This window comes from Biomphalaria glabrata, chromosome 17 (genome assembly GCF_947242115.1).
Source record: "Biomphalaria glabrata chromosome 17, xgBioGlab47.1, whole genome shotgun sequence".
In the NCBI taxonomy this organism is placed as follows: domain Eukaryota; kingdom Metazoa; phylum Mollusca; class Gastropoda; family Planorbidae; genus Biomphalaria; species Biomphalaria glabrata.
The window spans coordinates 9,447,739-9,473,887 of record NC_074727.1 but is presented as its reverse complement, the minus strand read 5'-3'; the positions used below and the strand labels follow the sequence as shown (position 1 = coordinate 9,473,887).

Here is a 26,149-nt window from a genome sequence, read left to right as displayed (position 1 = left end):
TCAAATAATTATTATGGTTAAAAATAAAAAATCAAAACTATGTTAAAAAAGAAAAAAAGACACATTGGAAAAACTGAGAAAGTCACAACTATAAAGCTAGAAATCTGTATTTTAAAATCTTAAATTAAAATAAAATCTATACTGCTAACGCTAAGTCAACATATGACGATATTAGTTCTTTGAAAGAGAGAGAGAGAGAGAGAGAGAGAAAAAGACTATCAAAAGGTCGCCTCCCTTAGTTCAAGGAGACCAAACAGATGGTATAGTTATTGCCTATCATTTGAGAGTCAAGGAACAGATGATGATGAAAATTACTGTAGCATTGGTTGATAGAATCCTATTGACTGTCGCACATTGGGACCGTCCATTATAACGTTCACACAAAGAGCCATACGGAGCCTCCATTACATTCTTTTGATTTTAACTGTAAGCTTAAGAGATGTGGGAGGGGCATGGGTTAATGTTTGTGAGGACAAGTAAAATATCTAAGCAGTCACGTAACTTGATTTCGTGAACCTGATGTATATTCCAGACCTTATCGTGGCACCACATCCTGGAAACATTCGTTAGTGGAGACGTATAGGCTAACTGGGATAGAACACTGGCTTCATGTCGCTTCCACGGCATGTCCTGTCGAACCAGCATTGCACATTGAGAAGATACAATAAAGGCTCCATTAACCCGCTCCATCCGCCACTCCGTTCCTCGTGGGAGTCATACGGTGATGGCGGAACACATAGGAACCACTCGTGGACTCGGCCTCCGGGCTCATCTGAGAAGAAGGAATACAAATGTGGCTCAAGGAGTTGTGTCTCGCGTTCATCTGCTTGATGGGGAATCTCCGAAAGGGGAATAGGAGAAACCGTCTCTCATTTCTTGCTTCTTGGTAGGAACCTTCCGTTTGTCAAGTGTCATAATAGGGCACAAGATCGAGCCTTAATCGACACTCCCTATGGTTATGGGAACTCCGAAAAATCTTTTTTTTACAACTGCATCTCTCCATAGATCGCAAGGTCTGAAAGAGAAACAATTTTTTTTTTTAAATCCAAAGTGAAACTTTTCGAATATCTTTCGGATCAATAAAAAAAGCCAACAACTTAAATATAAAACAAAATATAAAGACTAACTATGGTTCATATATATATATGCGTATATTGACAGAAATTGAAATGAAGTAACTGCTATATAAAAACAAACGGAGAAAAATCTGGCCAATTGGGTGCAGCTGAGTAGGCTATTAGGTACTTAAGAATACAGATAACAAATTTTATTGTCTGTAATAGATCTATATCGTCTACTGATTCTTTGTGTGTGTGTGTGTGTGTGTTTTCACTGGCTGTAATGTAATGTATAAGGTAAATTCAGTTTTGTTTATTTCATTCAAGACAATTGTCTTATTTTATTTTTTCTATATAATACTTAAACGTTTTCTTCTTTAACCAATTCTGTACCAAATAGATCTATAATTCTGGTCATGTATAACTAAATAAGTTCTAGGATACTTCAGGACAAAAGACTTAAAGTAAAATAGCAATAATACATCAAACACAGATACATAAGTGGCAAATACAAGAACACGACCTAATAAGATACATAGAAAGAAACAGACGTTAAAGCAAGTTGTTATGACGTGTACATGGACCAGTTAGCACATGTGCTCCTGCTTCCCTTGCGCCATTAGTGGATGGAAAGGGTTGCCTGAATCAGCCAGGGAAGACAAAAGCCTCTAATTGGAGTCGCGTTGGCTGAGCAGTAAAGCGTTTGGCTTCCGAAACGAGGTCCCGGGTTCGAATCCTGGTGAAGACTGGGATTTTTTATTTCGGGAACTTTGGATGCCTCTTAGTCCACCCAGCCCTAAGGGTTACCTGACACTAGTTGGGGATAAGTCGGTTGGTCGTTTGCATTTAGTTTCACAGACCATAAAAATAAAGACAAAAAAAAAAAGACAAAAAAAATAAAATAACCCAAAAGCTTATAGTAACCAATGACTTCAATTCTGCCAAGTCATTGGTTTTCCTGGCTAACTATTAAATAACCATGAAACAAATTTAATTTACATATCGCTATCAACAAAAGTAATGTAGGTTCAAGCGTTATATTAACATGTATACAGAAACACGACAGTTGAAAAGACAAACTAACAAAAAAAAGTATACAATTTATAGTAGTGAATCATATTATTTGTCAGTAAAGGAGAAACTCGTCAGTACAGTAAAGTCATATGTTACACACGACAGGCTCACAAAACCATACTTCAAGATACAGAAGTAATACAATTACAAAGAAAGCTAGATGAACAATGTAATATTATGGATTGACCTATCTCTTGATTTTATTTATTCATTTATTTATATACATAAAAATATTTATATACATATAAACAAAAAAAAAATTTTGAAAAATTTATTTTGGAGAAACTGAGCCCAGTAGCTTTGGCTCTTACATTGCACATGTAACGAAAATGCCAAACGACCAACGTTAATTTATAATGGTTTTAGGAACACACTTTGAATAAAATTATTTTTTCCAAAGAAAGATTTTTTTTTTTCACCATTGTTTTACAAACATTTCTTCAAAATGTTGAAATTTATATGTTTTCTAACATTATGTGTGATATAATTCAGTATTCGTAAAATAAAAGGTAGTTGTTTTTTTTTTCTTGTTTTTTTTTTTTGCGATTGAACTTTAAAATTGTTAGTCTAGTAATATTTATATAAATTAAATATAGATAACATCTTTTGTCCAACAGTAATCTGCTTTGATAAATGACCTTTCTGTATATTATTTTCGTTCTTTTAGCGTTCTCAATACGCTGCAATCCTATCACTGGCCTGGACCAGTTGTAAAGGGGGAGAAAGAACGGGGTATCAGGGTGATCGCTTTTAATTATTTTTTTTAAAAAAGGGAATGACTTGAATTCAGACTTGTGGGCTTCTTAAGCCAACGCGGTAACCACTATGCTAGCTAAGAGTCGACGAACATGGAAGACTATATAGTTATCTATAGTTTCTATTTCATGTTTGTGTTCACTAAGCCTCAGACAGCAGCATAATATAAAGGGGACTAATTAGCTTATACCACCAATTCAGTCAAGTATTATTTGTTTCCCTTTTATGAGATACCGAAGCAAGTGATTTATTACCAATAGTTAATTAAATAATTGGTTATTTATTTTTATTTTTATTATTCTTGATTCTTGTGTTATAAGGTACAAGAAATATTTGTGCAAAATTTCAGCTTCATCCGAGATTCTTCCTAAACCAATTGTTGTTTTCAAATCTTTAGTCGAACTGATATAATTTAACGACCTTTTCGTTACAACATCTCATTTTCACCAATTACAATGTACTTTTCACACCCAAAATATTGTTTTAGTTAAGTCGATTTATAATTAAATGCAGGCGTACCTTTACACATACACCTTTTACAGATAGGATACTCGTATGTCAGTCAGGTGACTGGTCAGGTTACAGATAGGATACTCGTATGTCAGTCAGGTGACTGGTCAGGTTACAGATAGGATACTCGTATGTCAGTCAGGTGACTGGTCAGGTTACAGATAGGATACTCGTATGTCAGTCAGGTGACTGGTCAGGTTACAGATAGGATACTCGTATGTCAGCCAGGTGACTGGTCAGGTCACAGATAGGATACTCGTATGTCAGCCAGGTGACTGGTCAGGTTACAGATAGGATACTCGTATGTCAGTCCTAGTGCACTAAGCATGATATAACCTAGTGCACTAAGCATGATATACCCTAGTGCACTAAGCATGATATACCATAGTGCACTAAGCATGATATACCTTAGTGCACTAAGCATGATATACCATAGTGCACTAAGCATGATATACCATGACAAATATTTTTTTTAAAAATCCCTTTAGAATCATGTAGCTCTAGTTTCTGTTTTTTTTTAACACTTAAACAGAGAACTACTTTGTGATGTAAAAAAAACAAATAGGACAAGAGCAAATTATGAACATGAAAATGTATGTCAAAAGATTATTTGTTTTCGTACTATTGTGCTGCCATTCACATCTCACGTCCTCTCTTGTAAGTAGTTACTTTTATAATGTTATTTTACATTTTTATTTGTCTTACCTGGAATTAAAATATTTACATTTTTTTAAAAAGTATACAGTTAATTTTTAAACTAGTGAATGCAATGTAATGAGATCCTGTTCAGCTAGGCCTAAATGTAAAGAAAATGTAGGCCTATGTTTAAATCATGAGTTCCTTATATTGTAATATTATTATTAACTTTCATGTTCCTCCATTTAGAAATCTTAAATCCAGATCAATACAAAAACACTGAAGCTCTTAACGTATAGGGCAGTAAAGACAACTCTAAAAAAGATAAAACTTTTCACGCGACTGTTTAACCCATTTCCGACGACGCCATCTATCTAGAATCCAGATTTGATGGCAAACATTTAAATATTGCCAGATCGAGGGCCTAAACAAAATACATAGCAACACCTTGTAATGTCCCCGCTTCTTCCAGGCCTCTAAAGATTATGGGCAAACGTGATGGGATGTGCATACAATGAAACATTTAATTAAGAAGTGACACTGGAGGAGAGACAATTGAGGCAGACTGGCATGTATATTTGAAATAGGCTTCATTCTCCTAAAATTGTCATTGGGTTTAGCAAGACGTGCTTTTTTGTTGTTGTTTTTTTGTAAAAAAAAAATAGGTGCTGGTACGCAGTGGCCCTTTTTTTTCTACTCAAAACAGCTACGATAGAGATTATACGATAATCGGTTGAGAATTTACAGGTCAATTACAGGTCAATTACAGGTCAATTACAGCTAGAATCACATTGGCGCAGACGTATAGAAATGCCTCATTCAATTCAAATTTTTTTGAAAATCAATCCTGTTGCAGACGTCTCTAATAACGTAAAGGACGTCGCTTACAAGCTGAAATGACGTCTCATTATTTAATGGTTTTAAGAATTGTTAACGATGTCAGTTTTACTAGATTGATACCCTACTCAAGCTTCAATACCAAAAAAAACTTAGCACTCGCGTGCCAGAGTCTGAGAAACTATGACCTAAAGGCTTGACGCGCTTTCCAAATAGTTTGTAGAACGTGTTTTCGAGAAGTCAGCTTTGGAGATGTATCTCAATACATTGATGTTGTCAGAGGAGGCGCGGTGGCTGGGTGCCAAAGAGCTTGGGTTCCGAACCTAGACATTCCGGGTTCAAATCCTGCTGAAGATTGGGATTTTGAATTTCGGGATTTTAGGGCGCCCCTGAGTCCAGCCAGCTCTAACCTGACATTAGTTAGGGACAAAAGTAAAGGCGGTTGGTCGTTTTGCTGGCCACATGTTGGCCTCCTTCATTCAGTTCGTTCATCTCGTAAAACAATTTTTCACGTGACTTTGGAGCCCTATTTTAGAGAGACACTCCCGTCCACAAATATCGTATGTTAAAGTGGTTTTCGCTTTTGTGGTAAAGGAGCTGGCCATTTTTCGTATGGCACGCTTTTCTTCCACATGGCCACATGGCACCCTCGTCAACTGTGGGCCACAGTAACAGATGACATTTATAGTATCTGCTCTATAGATCGCAAGATCTGAAAGGGAAACTTTTTCTTTTTAAGTTGTCAGTTGGTCTTTTCTTTTTTTTTCTTTTTTTTTCCTATCGTTTCAGAGTGTCAATATGGTCAATAACATTGACTACGTTTTAGAGGACGCTAGCCCTATGGATATAGATCAGGTAAAATAATAATTTAATAGAGAGGGATTCAATTTTACTGCCGATTAAAAAAATTAGAAATGCATTTTAACTCTTTCCCTCCGTAATTATTTTTCCACTTTTGAAGGAATTCTTCATTTCGCTCATTACTATTTCACTACCCTGTTATGATTGGGCGTCAATAACTTTGTTGTTTCTAATCAGAAAATGTGGTATTTGGTATAGAATTAAAGGGAAATGCATGCTCTTTTTATATAATTCAAAGTCAAGTTGAAAAAATTAAACATTAATTTAATTTAATGAGGTCAAAATCAACGATGGTATCGTCGATTAGGAGAGAAAGAGTTAATACTTTAAGCAACCGACAATTACTGATGTAGTTCATTTTTGTTATTTTCTAGATCAGTTGTAAACCAAGGTGTAGCTGCTCATTGGATGACACCACAACGTTTCAAGTCATTTCTTTCAATACTAGTAATTATGCCTTTCCAATTTATATCGCGAAAGAAGTATCTGTAATTATTCTAAATATAAAAAGCTTATTATCAACTCACTCTGTCTGGTAAAAAGTTTGTACTAGCTATTTCTCCCACACTCAATCTCTGATAAAGCTGAAATTTTAGACAAATATTTTTTGTACCTGACAAACCAAGAATCAATTTTAAAAAATCAATTAGTTTATTAACCATTGATAACTAATTATTTTGTTTGGTATAGAACAAGCGAAAGTTCCACACTAAATATGTCTCAATAGTGCTTAAAAATGGAATGAGTTTAAGTTTTGAGTTTAGGCACATCGGCACAATTTAGGCCATGTCGTCCCCGTAATCCTTTAAGGATCACTCTCCCTTTACATAACAAGGGCTAAATTCTATACAGTTTGAAGGATGTATAATCTTGTACTTTTAGCTATGTCGGCTATGAACAATAAACATATTGCGAATAAAAAAAAAGTGTTTTTGGTTAATTTAACCACCTCGATTTCGGTGAAAATGGCTTCCTTTTTCTAGGCGCAAGGGAAGTAAGCTAATAACAGATTACATTTTCGTCATTCTTCCTCCACTGTACTTAGGTGAATTCGTTATAGGCGAGTTTTTCGCAATATATTTATCCTTTATCTTATACATTATCTTTCTCTCATTTGTTCTAGCTATATTTCGCTTAAGGTATTACAATGGGCCGCTTTCTGCAGTCAACAATCCTTATTATGATCTTAATATCACATGCACTACCGTTAGTCCCGATGAATACAAGATAGGCTCGCTTCCGCTCAGGATTTTTGTGAGACAAAACAACCCACCAGTTATCGACAATGGGACAAGTAATCAAGGTAAGCATTCTTGTTTTGCTAAGTTTCAGTCATTTAGTGAAAATTCTCCCACAGGATGTATATCTCGTTCCTTTTTTTTTACTTTTGGGCCGAAGGAAGCTTCTCTCTATCTGAACAGAATGTTTTAGTTCCGTGCTGAATGGTGCGGTGGTGCGCAATATAAGCGCCGGTGCGGGGGGCGGAGTTATAACATTATCTTAAAAATTTTAATTGTTAATAACACTTTACCTTACAGATCACAAGCGTTTGGATTCCAAAGGTCCGTACCTTCCTGGCTCGATCGTATACTCAGTAAGAGCTCATGAATTAGAAAATCAATTGCCTCTTATATTTAGGATTTCCAGTACTTCCCCCACAACAAACATCTTTCAGATAGGACAAGGTAAGACTCTAAAATATTCTGAATTATTATTCATTATATAAATCATTAGAAGGATAAAGTTGACCTAGTCTTTATTGGTATTTTTTAGCACTTAAGACTTTGTTGTTGTTTTTTTTTTAACACTGAGAGCATTGTTTATCAACTTTCTTTTTTATTTTTTTTAAACACAGAAAGAATCAAATACTTTTGCAGTCAATATTTCATGAAGAGGAAAAACCTCGAAATTAATTTTTTAAAAAATGTTGTTCTTGGGGAGTTGTGTGCAGGAAAGCGCTTCCGGTATGGGAGAAGGGAGTCAATACATAGTCTGATATTGACATTCACGGCTGGGAAGCACTAGCTCTCGATCGCTTCTAAGGGCGCGAAGCTGAGAGTGTCGAAGACTTAGATCTATTTCTAGATTTAGACTTAGATCTAGTTCTAGATTTAGATCTAAAACTAAATCTAGATTTAGCTACATCTATGTCTAGTTTGTATGACAAATGACAATGGAGATGTTAATTTTTATTTGCGAGGGGAGAGTCTTGTTAAGTCATTTGTACACAATTGTAGCTTAAAGTAGGTCAAGAATTTTTTTTCTCGTTTTGCCAATTTATCTAATTTTGTAAGAAGAATAAATCTTTTTTAGGTTCTCTTTATTACATGTAACATGTTATTGATTTTGAATGTATGGATAAGGTTAATAATTATTATTTTAAAAAATATAAATGTACGCTAAATGAATATGCTAGCTCACAATGAATATGATCTCCAGAACGCGGTCAACGAATTTTCATGCGCTGCAGCTTCTTTCGGTTTATCTATAAACTTCGTGAAAACAGAAGTCATGTTCCAAAAGTCACCCAATAAAACCTACTCAGCCCCAAAGATCACCGTAAACAGGCAGCTCCTTAACGTGGTAGACCACTTCAAATATTGGTAGTATGTTATCAAATGACGCCTCACTTTTTAGGGAAGTTGATAACCGTCTGGCCAGGGCCAGCGGCGCTTTTTGGACGCCTTTAGGCGAGAGTTTGGCGGAATAAATAGCTCCTTCTGCCTACAAAAAATTCAATGTCTACCAGGCGGTTGTTCTCTCAACCCTTTTATATGGATCTGAGGCATGGACACTATACAGAAAACAACTAAGACTACTTGAATGCTTTCACCAAAGGTGCTTGCGCTCTATCATGGACATGTGGTGGCAAGACCGCACTACAAACAGTGATGTCCTTGCGAATGCCGGTATGGGCAGTATAGAGGGACTTTTTATGGTCCAAAAGTTACGCTGGGCAGGGCACGTATCCTTATAGGGGACGAACGTATGCCAAAGGCAGTTTTTTTTTTGTGAGCTAAAAGGTGATCAACGTAACAGAGGCGCATCACGGAAACGCTTCAAAGACCAGCTTAGGAGCCACCTTGCCATAGCTGACATAGAAGAGAGCACCTGGTTATATGCGGCCTTAGAACAAGACAACTGGAGGTCCCCCGTGGGATACACATTTGACACCAAAAGAAAATTCGCTGCAGAGGACAGAGTCAGACGGCGAAAAGAAAATCTAAATCGATCACCTGCGGATAATGGTTATGCTTGCCCTGGGTGTGGCAACATATGTAGGTCAAAGTTGGGCATCCACGGGAAATACTGCATTCCTTACTGATCATCGGACTTGAAGACAAGCCTTATTTTTAAAAATGAATATATGGAGATGCTGTGGCTGAGGGGTAAAGCATTTGGAACCGGAAGTCCCATGTTTGAATTCTGGTGAAGACTCTTGGTGGACCACTTCGGGGGCCGATTTTGAGTTTGTGTCTCCACACAAACTATCTTTGTAACCTTGTTTATTTTATTGAACTGAGTTTAAAAGCCTTAAACGCAAGAAAAATGTATTCAGCGCTCTGTTTCTTTAGCCTACCCAAGTAGTGAGTTGGAATAGAGTTATTGGCATCTCTAATACAATTATGTCATATGAATGTGGGGAAAACACACAGCTCTCCAAAACACATTCGTTGCATGTATAAAGCTACGTCATTTTGTACTGATATCTATATACGTATAGCATAACTGAGGCGATAATAAATGAACTGAAAAATGTTCCTAAGCTATTGATGTAATACTTGTACTGTAATATCAACATTCTCTCTTTACTTTAAGAGTTAAAGTATAGTGAAACAATTCTCTGTGGTTTTCACAGGCAGTGGTGACGTAACAACAAATGTTGACTTAAGAGAAATCGTTCTCAGTGATGTGACACTAACCATTGAAGTCTCAGACAGCACCGGGAAAACTTCTCAATTCATTTTGTTTTTGACCATCTGTAAGTACGAAAACTTTCACATTTTAGTTCTAGTCTTCACTATCTTAACCTGCAAGACCGTATACGAAATTCTAGTCATGCTAAAAGAAGAAGTAAGAAGGAGGGTAGTCAGATCATGTGTGGTGCCCCAACGGTCCGCCTCACTTAATGGTCCAGGTTTCTACTTTTTATAACTCTCTTGACACTTTTATCCCATGGAAAGATAAGGGATGAGCTCTTCAGTGATTCTTTTCTTCAATGATGCCTCTGTCAAGAGACCCCCATCAATAAGGTGATTTTTTTTATTACAGCCAGTCTTTTATGAGATACGGCTCTTTGAGCCAACGTCATAGGTTCCTCCTCCTATGAGATGGCCGGAGCCCGAGACCTCGAGAGGGACACCATTTATTCCTGAAAAGCACCATCGCGTTCCTTGCCATTAAACGGTGCGACGGATTTGACATGGTCAGTCAGCCTTTCTCACATCTAGACCACTTGCAAATACGTTCGCTAGAACATATAGTGGAAGCCTCTGGAGGCCATGTTTGCTCTCAATCTAAGCCTATCTGCTTCTCTAGACACACTTTTCCACGAAGGCGCCACGCTGATGCAACGAGTGCTGGAATCCTCCTCCATCAATCGATCAAGCTATATATATTTTCAGATCGGGGGATGACTAACTGACTTTCGCTGAAAATTTTGTTTAAAGTGAGGAGGATTCGCGCAGCACGTTGATCAGATTAAGGCATCACTAAATGATATCGGAAGGTGTATGATTAATAAGAAAATAAAAGGGGTTACACTGTGCATTTTTAGTCTACCTTATAACTTAGCAAGGCGCTAATCTACAAAAATAAGCTGCTAACATGAATGATAACAGATAAATTCGCTGAACGTGAAGAATCAATTTAATCAGAGGAATCTACTGAATTAGAAGAATCAATTGAATCAAAAGAATTACCTGAATAAGAAGAATCAATTGAATCAGAAGAATCAATTGTATCAGAAGAATTAATTGTATCAGAAAAATAAATTGTATCAGAAGAATTAATTATAATCAGAAGAATCGTCTGAATTAGAAGAATCACCCGAATCCGAAGACTCAATTGAATCAGAAGAATCTTGAAGCAAAACAAATCAACTAAATCAGAAAAAAATACCTGACTCAGAGGAATCAATCAAATGAGAAGAATCAATTGAACCAGAAGAATCAATTAAATCAGAAGAATCGTTGAATCAGAGGAATCCAATTCGATGATTTAATTAGAATATACTTTTTTTGTTTAGTAATGAAAATGTCAATTCTCATTTACTTTAAATCTAATGAAGAAATCTTTGCATAAAATAAATGTACTACAATGATTCAGTCTTGTAATTGCGCGCGCTATCCACAGATTTGAACTTTTTTCATAGTACAAGAGTTGTAGTTAGCTTGAATTATGATTCATGGTATTTTTTTGGCAAACGGACAATAATCGAATCAAATTGGGCCAGTTAGCTTGGGCCAACTGCTAGAACTTATGAATCAAAGATGTTTTGTTGGTAACGATGAAATATGGAACTATTATTTTAAAAAAATTCTGCCAACATTTTCGTAGATACGGTTAGAGTTCGAATCCCCACTCGAGAAAGTTGTGTGTGCTGATCGTCTAAAGGCAGCACCGAAACCTTCTCCGAGATACCCCCTCCCTCCAGTGGCCCACACAAGCTAATGGACCATAGCGCTCTGAATCGATGGGGACAAAAGTGCAGCTATGATGTGGTTTTTCAATGCTTAACTCTTTCTCTCCGTAATTATTTTCTTCGTTTCGATAGTATTATTCATTTTTATCATTTGTATTTCACTATCTTGTTATGATTATACTCAAATAACTTTTTTGTTTGTTATCAGAACAAAAATATATTTGGTATTAACTTGTAGGAGAAAGCATGATCTTTTTACACTACACAACTTAAACTTTTTAAAAGCCCCAAAACTCCTTTTTTGTTTAATGGGGGTTAAATCAACGTTGGCATCGTCAGTTAGGAGAGAAAGAGTTAATGTTTGGGGGTTAAATCAAAGTTGGCATCGTCAGTCAGGAGACAAAGTGTTAATGTTTGGGGGTTAAATCAGCGTTGGCATAGTCAGTTAGGAGAGAAAGAGTTAGTGTTTGGGGGTTAAATCAACGTTGGCATCTTCAGTCAGGAGAGAAAGAGTTAATGTTACCTAGTTCCGTCTCCTTTCTATTTGCTCCCTACATAAAAACAATTACAACAAACCCAGCAACAAATTGTAAGACTACACAGTTTCCATACAGTCAGTCCTTCATTGCTACTAACTCTCTCTTCTTTAGTAACCAACAAACCACCAAACATTTCCAACCTGCCTCAGACGATCACCTGGGAAGAGAATAAGCCTGGAAGTAATGTACTAATATTTGAACCCAAGTGTGTTGACCCGTGAGTAGCATCCATTCTTTTTAAAAGATATTTAATGAATGTTATCCAATTAATTTCATCGTATTAATCCATACTTTAATTAGATTGAACGATGAAGTTTTTCGTTATAAAATTTTAAAAAATTAATACTACAATAATTATTAACCGACTTACGAAAATCTGCTGCCGAGGACAAGCGTAAACCACCAAAAGAGAACCTAAACAGACAATGACAGACAATACTTTGGTCTGTGTTGATTGTGGCAAAATATGTAGATCACAGCTAGGACTGCGTAGCCATCGAAAATACTGCACTCATCCCTTATCTTTAAGCTCGAAGTCAAAACCTTATTATTGTTATTATCAACCCACTGGTTAACATTAAATATTATTTGATATATGTTTATTGTTAAGAAAGTTGAACTAATGAATCATATTGAGTTTCCCGTCTTAAGAATGTTTGAGATCATATTAATTAAACATATTTATAGACGATTATGGAATTTGAGTTATCCTTCACGTTATTAACACGGTATCTTCATTCCGTGTCTTCCTCTGTATCTTTCTAATGTGTCTTCACTCTGTGTCTTTCTAATGTGTCTTCACTCTGTGTCTTTCTAATGTGTCTTCACTCTGTGTCTTTCCAATGTGTCCTCACTCTGTGTATTCACTCTGTGTCTTTCCAATGTGTTCTCACTCTGTGTATTCACTCTGTGTCTTTCCAATGTGTCTTCACTCTGTGTCTTTCCCATGTGTCTTCACTCTGTGTCTTCACTCTGTGTCTTTCCAATGTGTCTTCACTCTGTGTCTTTCCCATGCGTCTTCACTCTGTGTCTTCACTCTGTGTCTTTCCAATGTGTCTTCACTCTGTGTCTTTCCATGCGTCTTCACTCTGTGTCTTCACTCTGTGTCTTTCCAATGTGTCTTCACTCTGTGTCTTTCCAATGTGTCTTCACTCTGTGTCTTCCACTTTATTCTGTATTCGCTGTGTTTTTTCCCACTATGTCTTCTTATACCATTGTGTCTTCAAACTGTGTTTTACCATTGTGTATTTACTCTGTGTCTTCTCAATTTGTCTTCAGTCTGTCTCTTTTTATTGCCACTGTGTTGTCACCCTGCCCACCTTCTCAGTAATTTACGAGCCCTTAATTTAACAGTGACGGCACACTAAACGACCCATTGATACTTACCTGTACAATTACGCCATCTTCTGAGACTTCCAAATTTGACGTCAGTTCAAAAGGTAAAAAAAAAAAGAAGAAAATTTTTGTTTTTGTCTGTGTTCGCTATTTGTTCATTATCACTAAATCACATAGTTATATTTCATAGTTATATTTCATTTGTATATTGAATATATAAAAGAGAACAGACATTTGTTATGCAATATAAAAGTCAACTCAATGACCACTAATGACTATTTTTGTTTAAGTCCTTATTATTGTAATGTAGAATCTGATTTGAGCAATTACTTTAACGTTATACAATATGGCTTCTGTTTTAAAAAGACAATGGATTCGCCCAGACTAATTTTTCACTAAAGTGCATTCCGGGGGGAGGGGAGGGGGGGTCACAGATAAAGAGAGAATGAATCATGTCTTCTCTCAAGACCTTGCTGATGAGATCCAATGGAAAGCTTCGATATTTCAAACCAACTCAGTTGCTGGAACTGACGGAAGGAGTATATTGTTAATACTCTCAACACCTAAGGTGCTCCACATACGATTTTTCATTGAAGTTGTCCTAGGACGCCTAAATACCCTTCTCCTAGAAGAATCGCCTTACAAGGCTGACGAACTCCATCTGCCCGAAGCCTCTGGTTTTTAAGGCTACAGGGTTCTGCATTTATCACTCCCTTTTGGTAAGGGCAGTTTCACCAAATCAATTTGAAACTTTGCTACGATGGTAAGAGCTAACACAATTGGGTCCTGGAGTGCTTAAAAATGTGCATATGAACTACCATATACCTTCTAAAAAATATCAACACTCTCTAGGTTAGCTATTTATAGCTTTCAGACATAGTGTAGTACGATACAAAGAGATACCAATTTGAAGTTAACCAACCATACCACCAGCTAACCAACCATACCACCAGTTAACCAACCATACCACCAGTTAACCAACCATACCACCAGCTAACCAACCATACCACCAGTTAACCAACCATACCACCAGTTAGCCAACCATACCACCAGCTAACCAACCATACCACCAGTTAACCAACCATACCACCAGCTAACCAACCATACCACCAGCTAACCAACCATACCACCAGTTAACCAACCATAACACCAGCTAACCAACCATACCACCAGTTAACCAACCATACCACCAGTTAACCAACCATACCACCAGCTAACCAACCATACCACCAGCTAACCAACCATACCACCAGTTAACCAACCATACCACCAGTTAACCAACCATACCACCAGTTAACCAACCATACCACCAGCTAACCAACCATACCACCAGTTAACCATCCATACCACCAGTTAACCATCCATACAACCGGTTAACCAAACATACCACCAGCTAACCAACCATACCACCAGCTAACCAACCATACCACCAGTTAACCAACCATACCACCAGTTAACCAACCATACCACCAGTTAACCAACCATACCACCAGTTAACCAACCATACCACCAGTTAACCAACCATACCACCAGTTAACCAACCATACCACCAGCTAACCAACCATACCACCAGTTAACCAACCATACCACCAGTTAACCAACCATACCACCAGCTAACCAACCATACCACCAGTTAACCATCCATACCACCAGTTAACCAACCATACCACCAGTTAACCAACCATACCACCAGCTAACCAACCATACCACCAGTTAACCAACCATACCACCAGTTAACCAACCATACCACCAGCTAACCAACCATACCACCAGTTAACCATCCATACCACCAGTTAACCAACCATACCACCAGTTAACCAACCATACCACCAGTTAACCAACCATACCACCAGTTAACCAACCATACCACCAGTTAACCAACCATACCACCAACTAACCAACCATACCACCAGTTAACCAACCATACCACCAGTTAACCAACCATAACACCAGCTAACTAACAATACCACCAGTTAACCAACAATACCACCAGCTAACCAACAATACCACCAGTTAACCAACCATACCACCAGCTAACCAACAATACCACCAGATAACCAACCATACCACCAGTTAACCAACAATACCACCAGTTAACCAACCATACCACCAGCTAACCAACAATACCACCAGTTAACCAACCATACCACCAGCTAACCAACAATACCACCAGCTAACCAACAATACCACCAGATAACCAACCATACCACCAGCTAACCAACCATACCACCAGTTAACCAACCATACCACCAGTTAACCAATCATACCACCAGTTAACCAACCATACCACCAGCTAACCAACCATACCACCAGTTAACCAACCATACCACCAGTTAACCAACCATACCACCAGTTAACCAACCATACCTACAGTTAACCAACCATACCACCAGTTAACCAACCATACCACCAGCTAACCAACCATACCACCAGCTAACCAACCATACCACCAGTTAACCAACCATACCACCAGCTAACCAACCATACCACCAGCTAACCAACCATACCACCAGTTAACCAACCATACCACCAGCTAACCAACCATACCTCCTATTTTTTTCTCGTTTATTTTTCGTGTTCCCCCTATGGTACGCTGAATAATAATCTTCACCAAGGAAGGATGTCAAACACATTTTCTTAATTACATCGCGCGATTCCAGCAATGTATTCTATTTCCATTTTGAACTATATGCTTAGCCCTTTTTAATATTTGTTTCAACAATTTTGATTGCAACTGTTTGTTTTTTTCTGTTCAGGTAACTGGTACATAACAGCTCCTCTAGATTACGAAAAAATAAAACAGATCCAAATAACTTGTATATTGAGTGACTCTTACTTGTGAGTACATGAACAGTTAATTTAGATGTGTCACACTAGTGGCGGGCGGGTCAAAGACACATTTTAGGGAAATTAATAACTTACTAACAAAACTAATAATTATCTGTTGACTGTTTGGCTTCCATTTGCTATAATAAAATCCCTTCATATAAGCTCGTGTGATTCCAATTAGTAATAAAGAAAGGCAAAAAGATAACTTGAACATTCCTGGCTTCGTTCTCCATACTCTCCATATTAATTTTAAAAAACGTTTTATAGTTGGCTGCTTGGAGACGATCTAGGTTACCACTGAAAACGCTGAGGAGTAAAATTAATATTGGCAAACTTTCTGCGTGAAAAAATATGATTCAAAGAATATTTTACCATAAAATTATTTGAAGCTTTTCATAAGAAGTAGGCCCCTATAATAAAAGATGTCCATCTTCAGACCACAAATCGATCAACTTTTAATTTCTTTGAAAACTTTTTTATTTTCTTCCCTTCTTCAAATGTTCCAGACAATCTGAACAGAAAGTGTTGACGATCCTTGTCTTAGACGTGAATGAACCGCCATACTTCGTGACAAGTCTCTTTGATTGTCTGCTAGAAGAAAGCAATGTAAGTGTCACATTAACACCTAAACACATGATACACTGTTCTGGGTATTTTCTTTTAAAAAAAATACTTTAAGGTAGCTAATCTTTTATGCCATATCAGAGTCCATCTAATCTCTATAGTGGAACTGTTGGGGGGGGGGGGTATCTGGGAAAGGTTTCCATTCTCTCCTTATGTGCTCAGCTAATACATTTTAGTTCGAGTTGGGATTCAAACTTAATACCACTTCCCAGTTAAAAATTATTATTTTTTATTTGTAACTGTTTTGTACAATGTAAGTTAGGTAAATTTATACAGCTATCTCCACTTCTAATGTTACATTCACTCTGTTCATTGTGAGTTTGGATATTATCCTTCAGGCAGGTGTTTCTTCATGTTTTCTGGACATCCAAGTTGGGGACCCAGAACATGACTCGATACGGTCCATTGATGTAAGGACTGCTTCTAATACAGGCTCTTGTATAAAATTTAGGTGAGTCTTCTTAAAGGTCGGGCCGAGGTGGCTGAGTGGTTAAGCGCTTGGCTTCTGAACCTGGGGTTCTGTGCTCAAATCTTGGTAAGAACTGGGATTTTGAATATGGGACTTTTGAGTCCACTCAGCTCCAATGGGTACCTGACTTAAGTTGGAGAAAGTAGAGGTGGTTGGTCGTTGTGCTGGTCACATGACACTCTGTTCGTTATCCATTGGCCAAATAAACATATGACCAACAACATCTATAGTACTATAGACCGCAGAGTCTGAGAAGGGAACTTTTCTTACATAAAGGTCTGTAGTGATTGAATGTCTACTTTTAGTAATTACCTATTAGAGTAGTTGGAAGATGATGTTTAGAGAGGGGAGATAGCAATATTAAAAATCTCATATATATATATATATATATATATATATATATATATATATATATGTATATATATATATATATATATATATATATATATATATATATATATATATATATATATATATATATATATATGTATGTATGTATGTATGTATGTATGTGTGTATGTGTGTATGTATGTATGTATATATATGTATATGTGTGTGTGTGTTTGTGTGTGTGTGTGTGCTTGTGTGCGTGTGTGTGTATGTGTGTGTGCGTGTGTGTGTGTGTGTGTGTGTGTTTGTGTGTGTGTGTGTGTGCTTGTGTGCGTGTGTGTGTGTTTGTGTGTGTGTGCGTGTGCGTGTTTGTGCCTGTGTGTGTGTGTGTGTGTTTGTGCCTGTGTGTGTGTGTGTGTTTGTGCCTGTGTGTGCGTGTGCGTGCGTGCGTGCGTGTGTGTGTGTTTTTTACCATCTAAGTAGAAATCCAGTACTCCATAGAATGACTAGAGCAGCCTGTGGCTAAGTTTGAAATTTGGATTTGATCGTAAAATATATATTCTACTTCCATGATATGAGAAAGTATTTTATGAATATAATAAGTCTCTTGGAATAATGTATTTATTCGCAAGTAATCTTAACAATAGTGTCGTGTTTTAGAAGTGTGGAGTTTGTTTTAATTACGACTTTTCTATGTGTGTTTACTGTGTATAACTGTATTAAGCTAGGTAATTTGTTACTACAAAATGTGTCTTATAAGAAATGAATGATAGCCTATTTCATTAAGGTTACTATGACTACTAAGAAAGATCCACATGTCTAGAGTTAGGCAATCAACAACTGAGTACCGGCACCTAATTCTTTGCAAAAAAAAAAAAGCACTGCAAAAGAGTAACAACCATTTGGGGGGGGGGGGGAGGAGGGGGAAGAGTGGCAGCTTTGTTATTAAATTATCCACTTTTCCTCTCTCAGATATATCTTAGCTACTAAAATACTGACCTTTAACGCCGACTACGACCTTGAAATAGAACGCAAGGACAAGTGTGACATCGAACTGGAGGCCAAGGACGAGCACGGTCTGGTGAGCAGCAACAGGGCCAAAGTTCATGTCACAATCACTGACGTTAATGACAACACGTGCATCCCCAGCATGGTGAGTAGGCGTCCATATTAAAAAAAAAAAACAAGCATTCATCTTGCACTATGAAATGTTGCATTCTACGAAACAAAAAACAAAAGTAACTACAAAAACATTGATATTTCTAGCACAGTTTTTTATCTCCCAGTAATCCAGTATCCATAATGTCGATAAACGTCAACATGATCAAGAGCAAGATACTAAATTAGGGCTGAAGCCATCTTGGCGAGGCCATTCGTTATAGAAGTCCTGAGCAATGACCTGCAACGTCACAAGCTGGGGGCATTTTAGACCAATAGCTCGTTACCACGTCGTACAGACCTATGACGCATTGTCTAGATCTTGGTTAACAGCTCGACCAAGACAAGGTTCATAACTAGCCTAGACAAAGGAGCATAAATGTTGTAATTTATAATTCAACAACTTTGAACCATAAAATTATCAACTGTCGAACATAAGCACAGTTTCCAGATAACAACATTAACGATTCTCTTCTGTTTTCTCTTTAAATACTAAAGAGTTGTGAAATATCTAAAATGTTCAAAACGAGTTGAATTGATCGGTAAAGTGTTGTGCTTGATTCGGCTTAAAGTTCGTGGATGAAAATTATACACAGACAAATAAATATATTTTCAGGTGTGCAGTCTGCATTATATGTCTGAAATAAATGTACTATCATTTTCTAGTCCAATTTTACTTAATTGTATTATTTCTTCAATAGAGACAAAAACCAATATCTTATTTCTGAAGTGATTTGGTTACTTTCTTCAATTATAAATCTTTAAAAAGTTAGGAACAGCAAAAACTATGAAATTATAATGTATTTTTGGGATTTTGAAACTTATGAAATATTATTCCGCCACTGAAACTCTTTGTGTGACTAGAGATACATATCCACGGTCACATTTTATACAGGGTTCTCAGCATCTTTTAGTATCTTATATAATACAGACGTTACTTCAAAAAAGAAGATGATTACGTCCTACGCGTCATGCATTTAGTCATGCATATTAACCAATGACTTAAATTCTGCCAAGTCACTGGTTTTCCTGGCTAGCTCAGGCAACCCATTCCATGCTCTAATAGCACTAGGGAAGAAGGAGTATTTGTACAAATTTGTCCTAGCATATGGGACGAGGAATGTGCCTTTATCTTTGTGTCTTTCAGAGTATTTTATTAAATTTTGTTTTTGTATTTGAAGATTATGGTTCAGTGTTTTATGTATGATTGCTACTTTACTTTTGAGCCTTCTGTCCTGAAGGCTTTCTAAATTTAGTGATTTTACTAAAGGTGTTACTCTAGTCAAATGTGAATATTCGTTTGTTATGAATCTCACTGCTCTATTTTGTGTCTGTTCCAGTTTCTTAATGTTTTCTTGAGTTGAGGGGTCCCAAACGGAGGATGCATATTCTATTATTGGCCTAACCAAGGTTAAGTAACATTTTAGTTTTATGTTCTTATTTGATTTATAGAAATTTCTTTTAATAAATCCTAATGCTTTGTTTGATTTTTTTGTAGTTTCATCAATATGTGGATTCCATGATAGTTTTTCATTTATTATAACACCTAGGTATTTTGCGTTTTTAGTCTGTGATACTGGTTTGCCATGAATAAGATAAGTGGAATTAATTTGTTTTAGTTTTTTTGTTACTCTTAACAACTGACATTTTTCTGGGTGGAAAGACATGCTCCAATTTGATTCCCATTTCTGTAATTCATCTAATTCTCTTTGTAAAATATCTGTGTCTTGTGTTGTTTTTATTGTTCTATATATTATGCAATCGTCTGCAAATAATCTGACTTTTGTTCCTGAACTAATGCAATTTGGTAAATCATTTATGTAAATTAAAAATAGTAGTGGACCCAAGACTGTACCTTGAGGTACACCTGAGTTTACTGTTATCGGTGTTGATTTAGAGCCATTTATTATTACAGTTTGTTCTCTCCCTATCAGAAAGTCTTTAATCCACTGATGCAGTGGACCATTAATGCCGAAATATTTTAATTTTTTAAGCAAACTATGGTGGTGAACTTTGTCAAAAGCCTTAGAAAAATCTAGTAAGATAGCATCTATTTGTTCACTATTATCTAAACCTTTTGAAAAATCATCAATTAGTCCTATTAGTTGTGTTTCACATGATCTATATTTCCTAAAGCCATGTTGGTATGGTGTGAGGACATTATGTTTGTCTAAGTGGTTTATGATGTTGCTACATATTATGTGTTCTAGGATTTTACATGTGATGCTGGTAAGTGATACTGGTCTGTAGTTCCCTGGGTCAGATTTTTCTCCTTTTTTAAATAGGGGGGTGACATTAGCTTCTTTCCAGTCCTTTGGTACTCTGCCCTGGTTAAGTGAAGCCTGAAAGAGTATTTTGAACACTGGGGCTAGCTCATTACTTAGTTCTTTGAGTAATCTAGCTGGAATACCATCAGGTCCAGAAGCTTTATTTGGTTTGGTGTTGGCTAATAGTTTCTGAATTCCATTTTCTTGTACTACTATATCTTCTATGTTGTCTACTTGGTTCAAATTCAGTAATATGTCTTTGTCTCCTGGGGCTGAGAATGCTGATGCAAAGTATTTGTTTAGAATGTTTGCTTTAGTTTCATTATCATTATGTATTATGTTATGTTCATCTTTTAATGGCGCTACGCCTGTTGTTTCCATTTTCTTAGACTTAATGTATGACCATAGGTTTTTGTTGTTATCTTTAGATATTACATTGTTTATGTATTCACTCTGCAGCTGTCTGCTTACTTTTTGGGTTAAGTGTTTAATTTTTATATACTTTTTGTAAACTCTTTCTGCATTAGTTTCTTTAAATTTTCTATAGAGGTTTTCCTTCTGTATCTAGTATCTCTAGATTACCTCTGTCATGTTCGAGCTGTCATACTATTTATCACCTCTTTTATGTTAAGAGTTTTCCGACTCTACATCACCTCTGTTAAGTTTGGTTTTCTCAGTATTTTTTTTTTTAAAGCGCAATTTTTATGCTTATTATATGCTCAGATCACTACGGTCCGATCTCATTTGTGTACCAGTGGTCAGTAGGGGGGAGAAGGTGTTAGGGAGAAGGTCGTCCTTGCTGCCTTTATAAGCTCAGTTCACAATCAATGTCCTCCATATGGATCTGTTGTTTTTTTTTTGTTTGTTTTATTGTTTTGTATTCACGTGTTATTTATTAAAATTATTATTTTTTAGCCTGGCATAGTGACTATTACAAATCTTCATACGATGCCTCACAGAGTGGCTACTTTAATGGCCAGAGATGATGACTACACTGATCCAAACAATAAAGTGACTTTCGAACTGGTGACCGGTCAGCCATCGGAGGCCATCAACCACTTCTCAGTTAGCAAAAATGGAGAAATTTTTTATTTCGGTAAAATAAAAGTGATTTTGAGTCGTTTTGTTTTTATTTTGAAAAAGTGAATTTTTTCACACACACACAGATACACACACATATTAACTTGTACTCTTCTATGGGGGAAACGGCTTTCGAACCGATGGGGCTGGGTTAGAATATCGGTATCTTTGGGATTCTTAGAGCGCCCCTCAACTCTTCAATTGAATGATCTTTTCTTTTTTTATTGGACTCCACATTTCCATGAATAAATCTGCTTGTTAACTACTAAATAATTGTTTTTCTTCGCTATTCTTATGTCAATGGGAAGGAACCAGCTCTAGCATTTGGGATGAAATGTATGTACCTCTTTTTCAACAGAAAATAATGTGCAGAAATAAGAAAGGGTAACTTTTATAAGGACACCGTGGTAATCATCTAAATACTATTTTGATAGCTTTTGTATAGAGCTGTACACGCTTGTGGTATTCAAAGAGCGCTTAATCCAAACTTTTTTGTAGACTTCTCGAAAGTGTAGGAAGAGTATCTGAGAGAAAGTTGCCGTTTGAGAGTTAGCAATCACAAGTTGGCTGGAGTCGGTTTTCGAAATCAATAAGTTCTGTCAGCTATCCACTTAAATTGGAATGTCTTTTTGCAAATGTACTAATGCATGATTCGGTTTCGGTTAATATCACACTTAACTTAGTATACATATGTAAATAAGGGAAATTGGAAACCATCATATTATTGAACAGAGGCCAACGGTTACCAAGCTAAGCTTCTGTACTTGAGTAGGACTTATCATGACTATTTTATTTAAAAACAAATATTTAATGCTAAAAGATATTTACTTAAGACATTTTACAGATGAAATGTTTCCCAAACTATGTTCCGCGGTACCCTAGTGTTTCGCGAGGCCTGAATAGGTGTTCCATGAACTAATGGAATAATAACTAGAGTAGGCCATCACAAGAAATAATCTCAATAAAAAATTTGCTAAGTGTTCCGCTAAATACTGGAATGTGCGAAATGTTCCGTTAAGGAAAATGTTTGGGAAACACTTTTATAATCAATGCTTATTTACTGATTTAATTATTTTCTTTCACTACAGACAAGATTCCAGAGTCAAACAACGGTAAAGGGTTCGCGCTAACCATTAAGTGTGTGGACGGAGGCAGGCCACAGAGGTCGGCCGAAGCTACACTACTGGTCAAGTACGAGTGGACAACCACTACGTCCACAACCACAACGACTACCACCACAACCACACCTTCCACCACGACGACAGTGGCGAGCTCGAGCGACGACCCTTTTGACAACACGTCGTTCGTCGCTCTTTTTGTGGTTCTCATGATACTGCTGACAGCAGGTCTGATTGGATTGCTCGTCTATCTTATTCGATACCGAGGCCTGTGTGGTATAACTCCATCGTCGTCACAGACTCTGGTAGAAAAAATGGAACCATCTAATAAGCTAAGCAATGAAACGTACGTTCCGTGTGTCTTTTAATGAGCCAATGAACTACTATTTATATGCATAATTTATAAAACTATATTTTTGTTTACAAAGCTTATATCAACTCATTCTGTCTGTATGTCTGTCTGGTAAAAAGTTTGCGACAGTGACTTCTCCCACACCCAATCTCGTATCAAGCTGAAATTTCGCACAATTTTTTCTTTTACCTGACATCACAATAATCAATAAAGATATTAACCAATTAGTTAATTAACTTTTGGTAATAAATTATTTTGTTTGGTATCTCGAGCAAGGGAAAGAAATTGTAATTGGCTGAAGTGGTGGTATAAGCTGAATTAGTCCCCTTTATAGGTTGTCGTCTGAGTCTTAGTGAACACAAACCTGAAAAAAAAAGGAAATGAATATAAAAACAATAGATGAATGTACAATCTTCCATGTTCATAATCTCTCCACTAGCAGAGTTGTTACCGTGTTGGCCTGAGAAGCCATGAGTTCGAATTCATCTCGTTTCCCCATTTTTATTATTATAAATGCTTTTTTTATTGTTAGTGTAGATCTATTACAGATGTAATTTTTAAAACTATTTTGCTATAAGACTTGATCTTTGTTTGCAACAATACTGTTGCAATTTTTGGATCTACTCGAACTGTATATTTAGAAGTAGATGTTACAGTGAAGTATTTGAAGTAATTGTAACTATGATTTTCTTTCACAGAATTTACTCTGAAACAAGAGAAGTCATGCCAGCAAATATTAACAATCAGTACAGAGATACTTACTGGAATAATGGTTAGTAAAATACTATATGCATGTCAGTCTCTGTTTACTGCGCTCCCTACTCTTGCCATCAAAATTTAAAAATTATATTTACCATTGCCAAAAATTAATTATTAATGAATACTTATGATGTGAAGATCATAAAATAAAAAAAATAAAAAGATTTAATGGTTAAGCTTCAAACTCTCATTCCAACTTTTATATCTAGAAGACTTCCATCTTTTTCATTGTTTGGTTTGCAAGTTAATCTTTTCGATCTAGACATTCATGTTTTAAATACATCTATGTTTAATCTAGACTTGACTGCGTGAGAAAATAGGTTTTAGCATAACCATGTAATCCGGGCAAAAAAAAAATTGCTTGCTATTTGATCGGCATCCAATCGTACCTGTACTAGTGCTATGCCATGTTTGAAAATGCATCAAATACTAAATACAATTACAATACAAGCACAGCCTAAATTACTTTGAATTGAATATGCTGTTACATGTTTTGATATTTATTTATATTAACAATAAAATAAAGCAAAACACTTGAGCAGTTCTGTATTTAAAAAAAAAAAAGCATTTATATTGCTTTACTTTTATGCTTATAACAAGAATAAAATGGTGGACTTCCTCCCCTAGGGTGACTATGACAAATCCATATCAAATTATTCTGCATATGACAGTATCTTTACACAAGAAAAAAAACTTAAAATATTTTCTATCAAGAAGTTAAATACTTTTATATAAATATTTTCGATCTATAAGTTGAATTTTTTATTATTATTATCTGCGAATTAAATCATGTTTGGTCTGCAATATACATCTTTCAAATCATGTTATACTTGCAAATTCCATCATTTGGGAATATGTAAAATGGTATATATTTCTCTCCTACAGGTGACTTTTACGAGACAGGGGCTGGGCACACCTCAAGTCTGGCACTAACTCAAGGCAGCAAGCGTTTGGCTTTAGGACCTCCACCTAGCAGACCTCGACCAGTGTTTAACTTTTAAAACTTATTGATTCAGAATTTTAAGAAATCTTACTCCATAGAGCTCAAGCATTTTAAATTTGAAAAAAAAGGAGATTCATAGAATTAAAGAGAATTATTATAAACTTTGAGCCACGACGTGCTATTTATAATAACGACTGACCCATACTTAGTTTTTGTTAGAATTATAGATATGTGTTCTCTTTGTTCACGTCTTCAGAGGCTCATTAGTTATAGGTAGTAGCACAATTATATTTTGTTTAGCAACATGTCAAGTGATAAATATTAATTTCTATGTGATCTCTTCTAGACATTAGATCTCTTTGTAAATTATTAACAATGGCTTCTTCTTAAAGATTTTTTTCTTTAACATTGTAAGTTTCCCTATATCAATCAGCAACAAAATGCAAAGGTCATAGGTCACTGATTTATTTATAGTTATGCTTTTTTTTTGTCTTGGTAGTTTTTCAGCATCATTAATTATTTTTTTTAAATAGTGCAAAATAATTAATATTTCAATTGGTTCTATTGACAATGTTTTGCTTGTTTTGTTTTTAAAAAATAATTAAACATCTTCTAAAGTGGAAATGTCCTTGAATGTTTTGATTTTAAAGAGAGAGAACCTATCTATCTATCTATTTATTGATGTATCTATTTATCTATGTATTCATCTATTTATCTATCTAAATATCTATCTATCTATTTATATATCTATTCATCTATCTATTTATCTATCTATTTATCTATCTATTTATCTATCTATTTATCTATCTATTTATCTATCTATTTATCTATCTATTTATCTATCTATTTATCTATCTATTTATCTATCTATTTATCTATCTATTTATCTATCTATTTATCTATTCATCTATCAATCTGTCTGTTTGTCAATCTTGGGCATGTTTCCACCATCAAGGTGGAAGAGATTTTA

General features: G+C 36.0%; 1 protein-coding gene across 1 annotated transcript; it reads left to right on the top strand.

Annotated features, from left to right (window-relative positions):
• Positions 1–1,230: 1,230 nt before the first annotated feature.
• LOC106057099 (protocadherin alpha-7-like) lies at positions 1,231–25,776 on the top strand. The gene is made up of 17 exons (XM_056016459.1): positions 1,231–1,355; positions 3,931–4,055; positions 5,661–5,726; positions 6,107–6,179; positions 6,856–7,035; positions 7,271–7,417; positions 9,592–9,714; positions 12,027–12,132; positions 13,269–13,354; positions 16,007–16,088; positions 16,586–16,685; positions 17,042–17,154; positions 18,475–18,655; positions 21,843–22,023; positions 23,096–23,471; positions 24,176–24,249; positions 25,122–25,776. The coding sequence occupies exons 2-17, from the start codon at positions 3,978–3,980 to the stop codon at positions 25,235–25,237; spliced, it is 2,082 nt and encodes a 693-aa protein (XP_055872434.1). The 5' UTR covers positions 1,231–1,355; positions 3,931–3,977; the 3' UTR covers positions 25,238–25,776.
• The last annotated feature ends 373 nt before the right edge of the window (positions 25,777–26,149 follow it).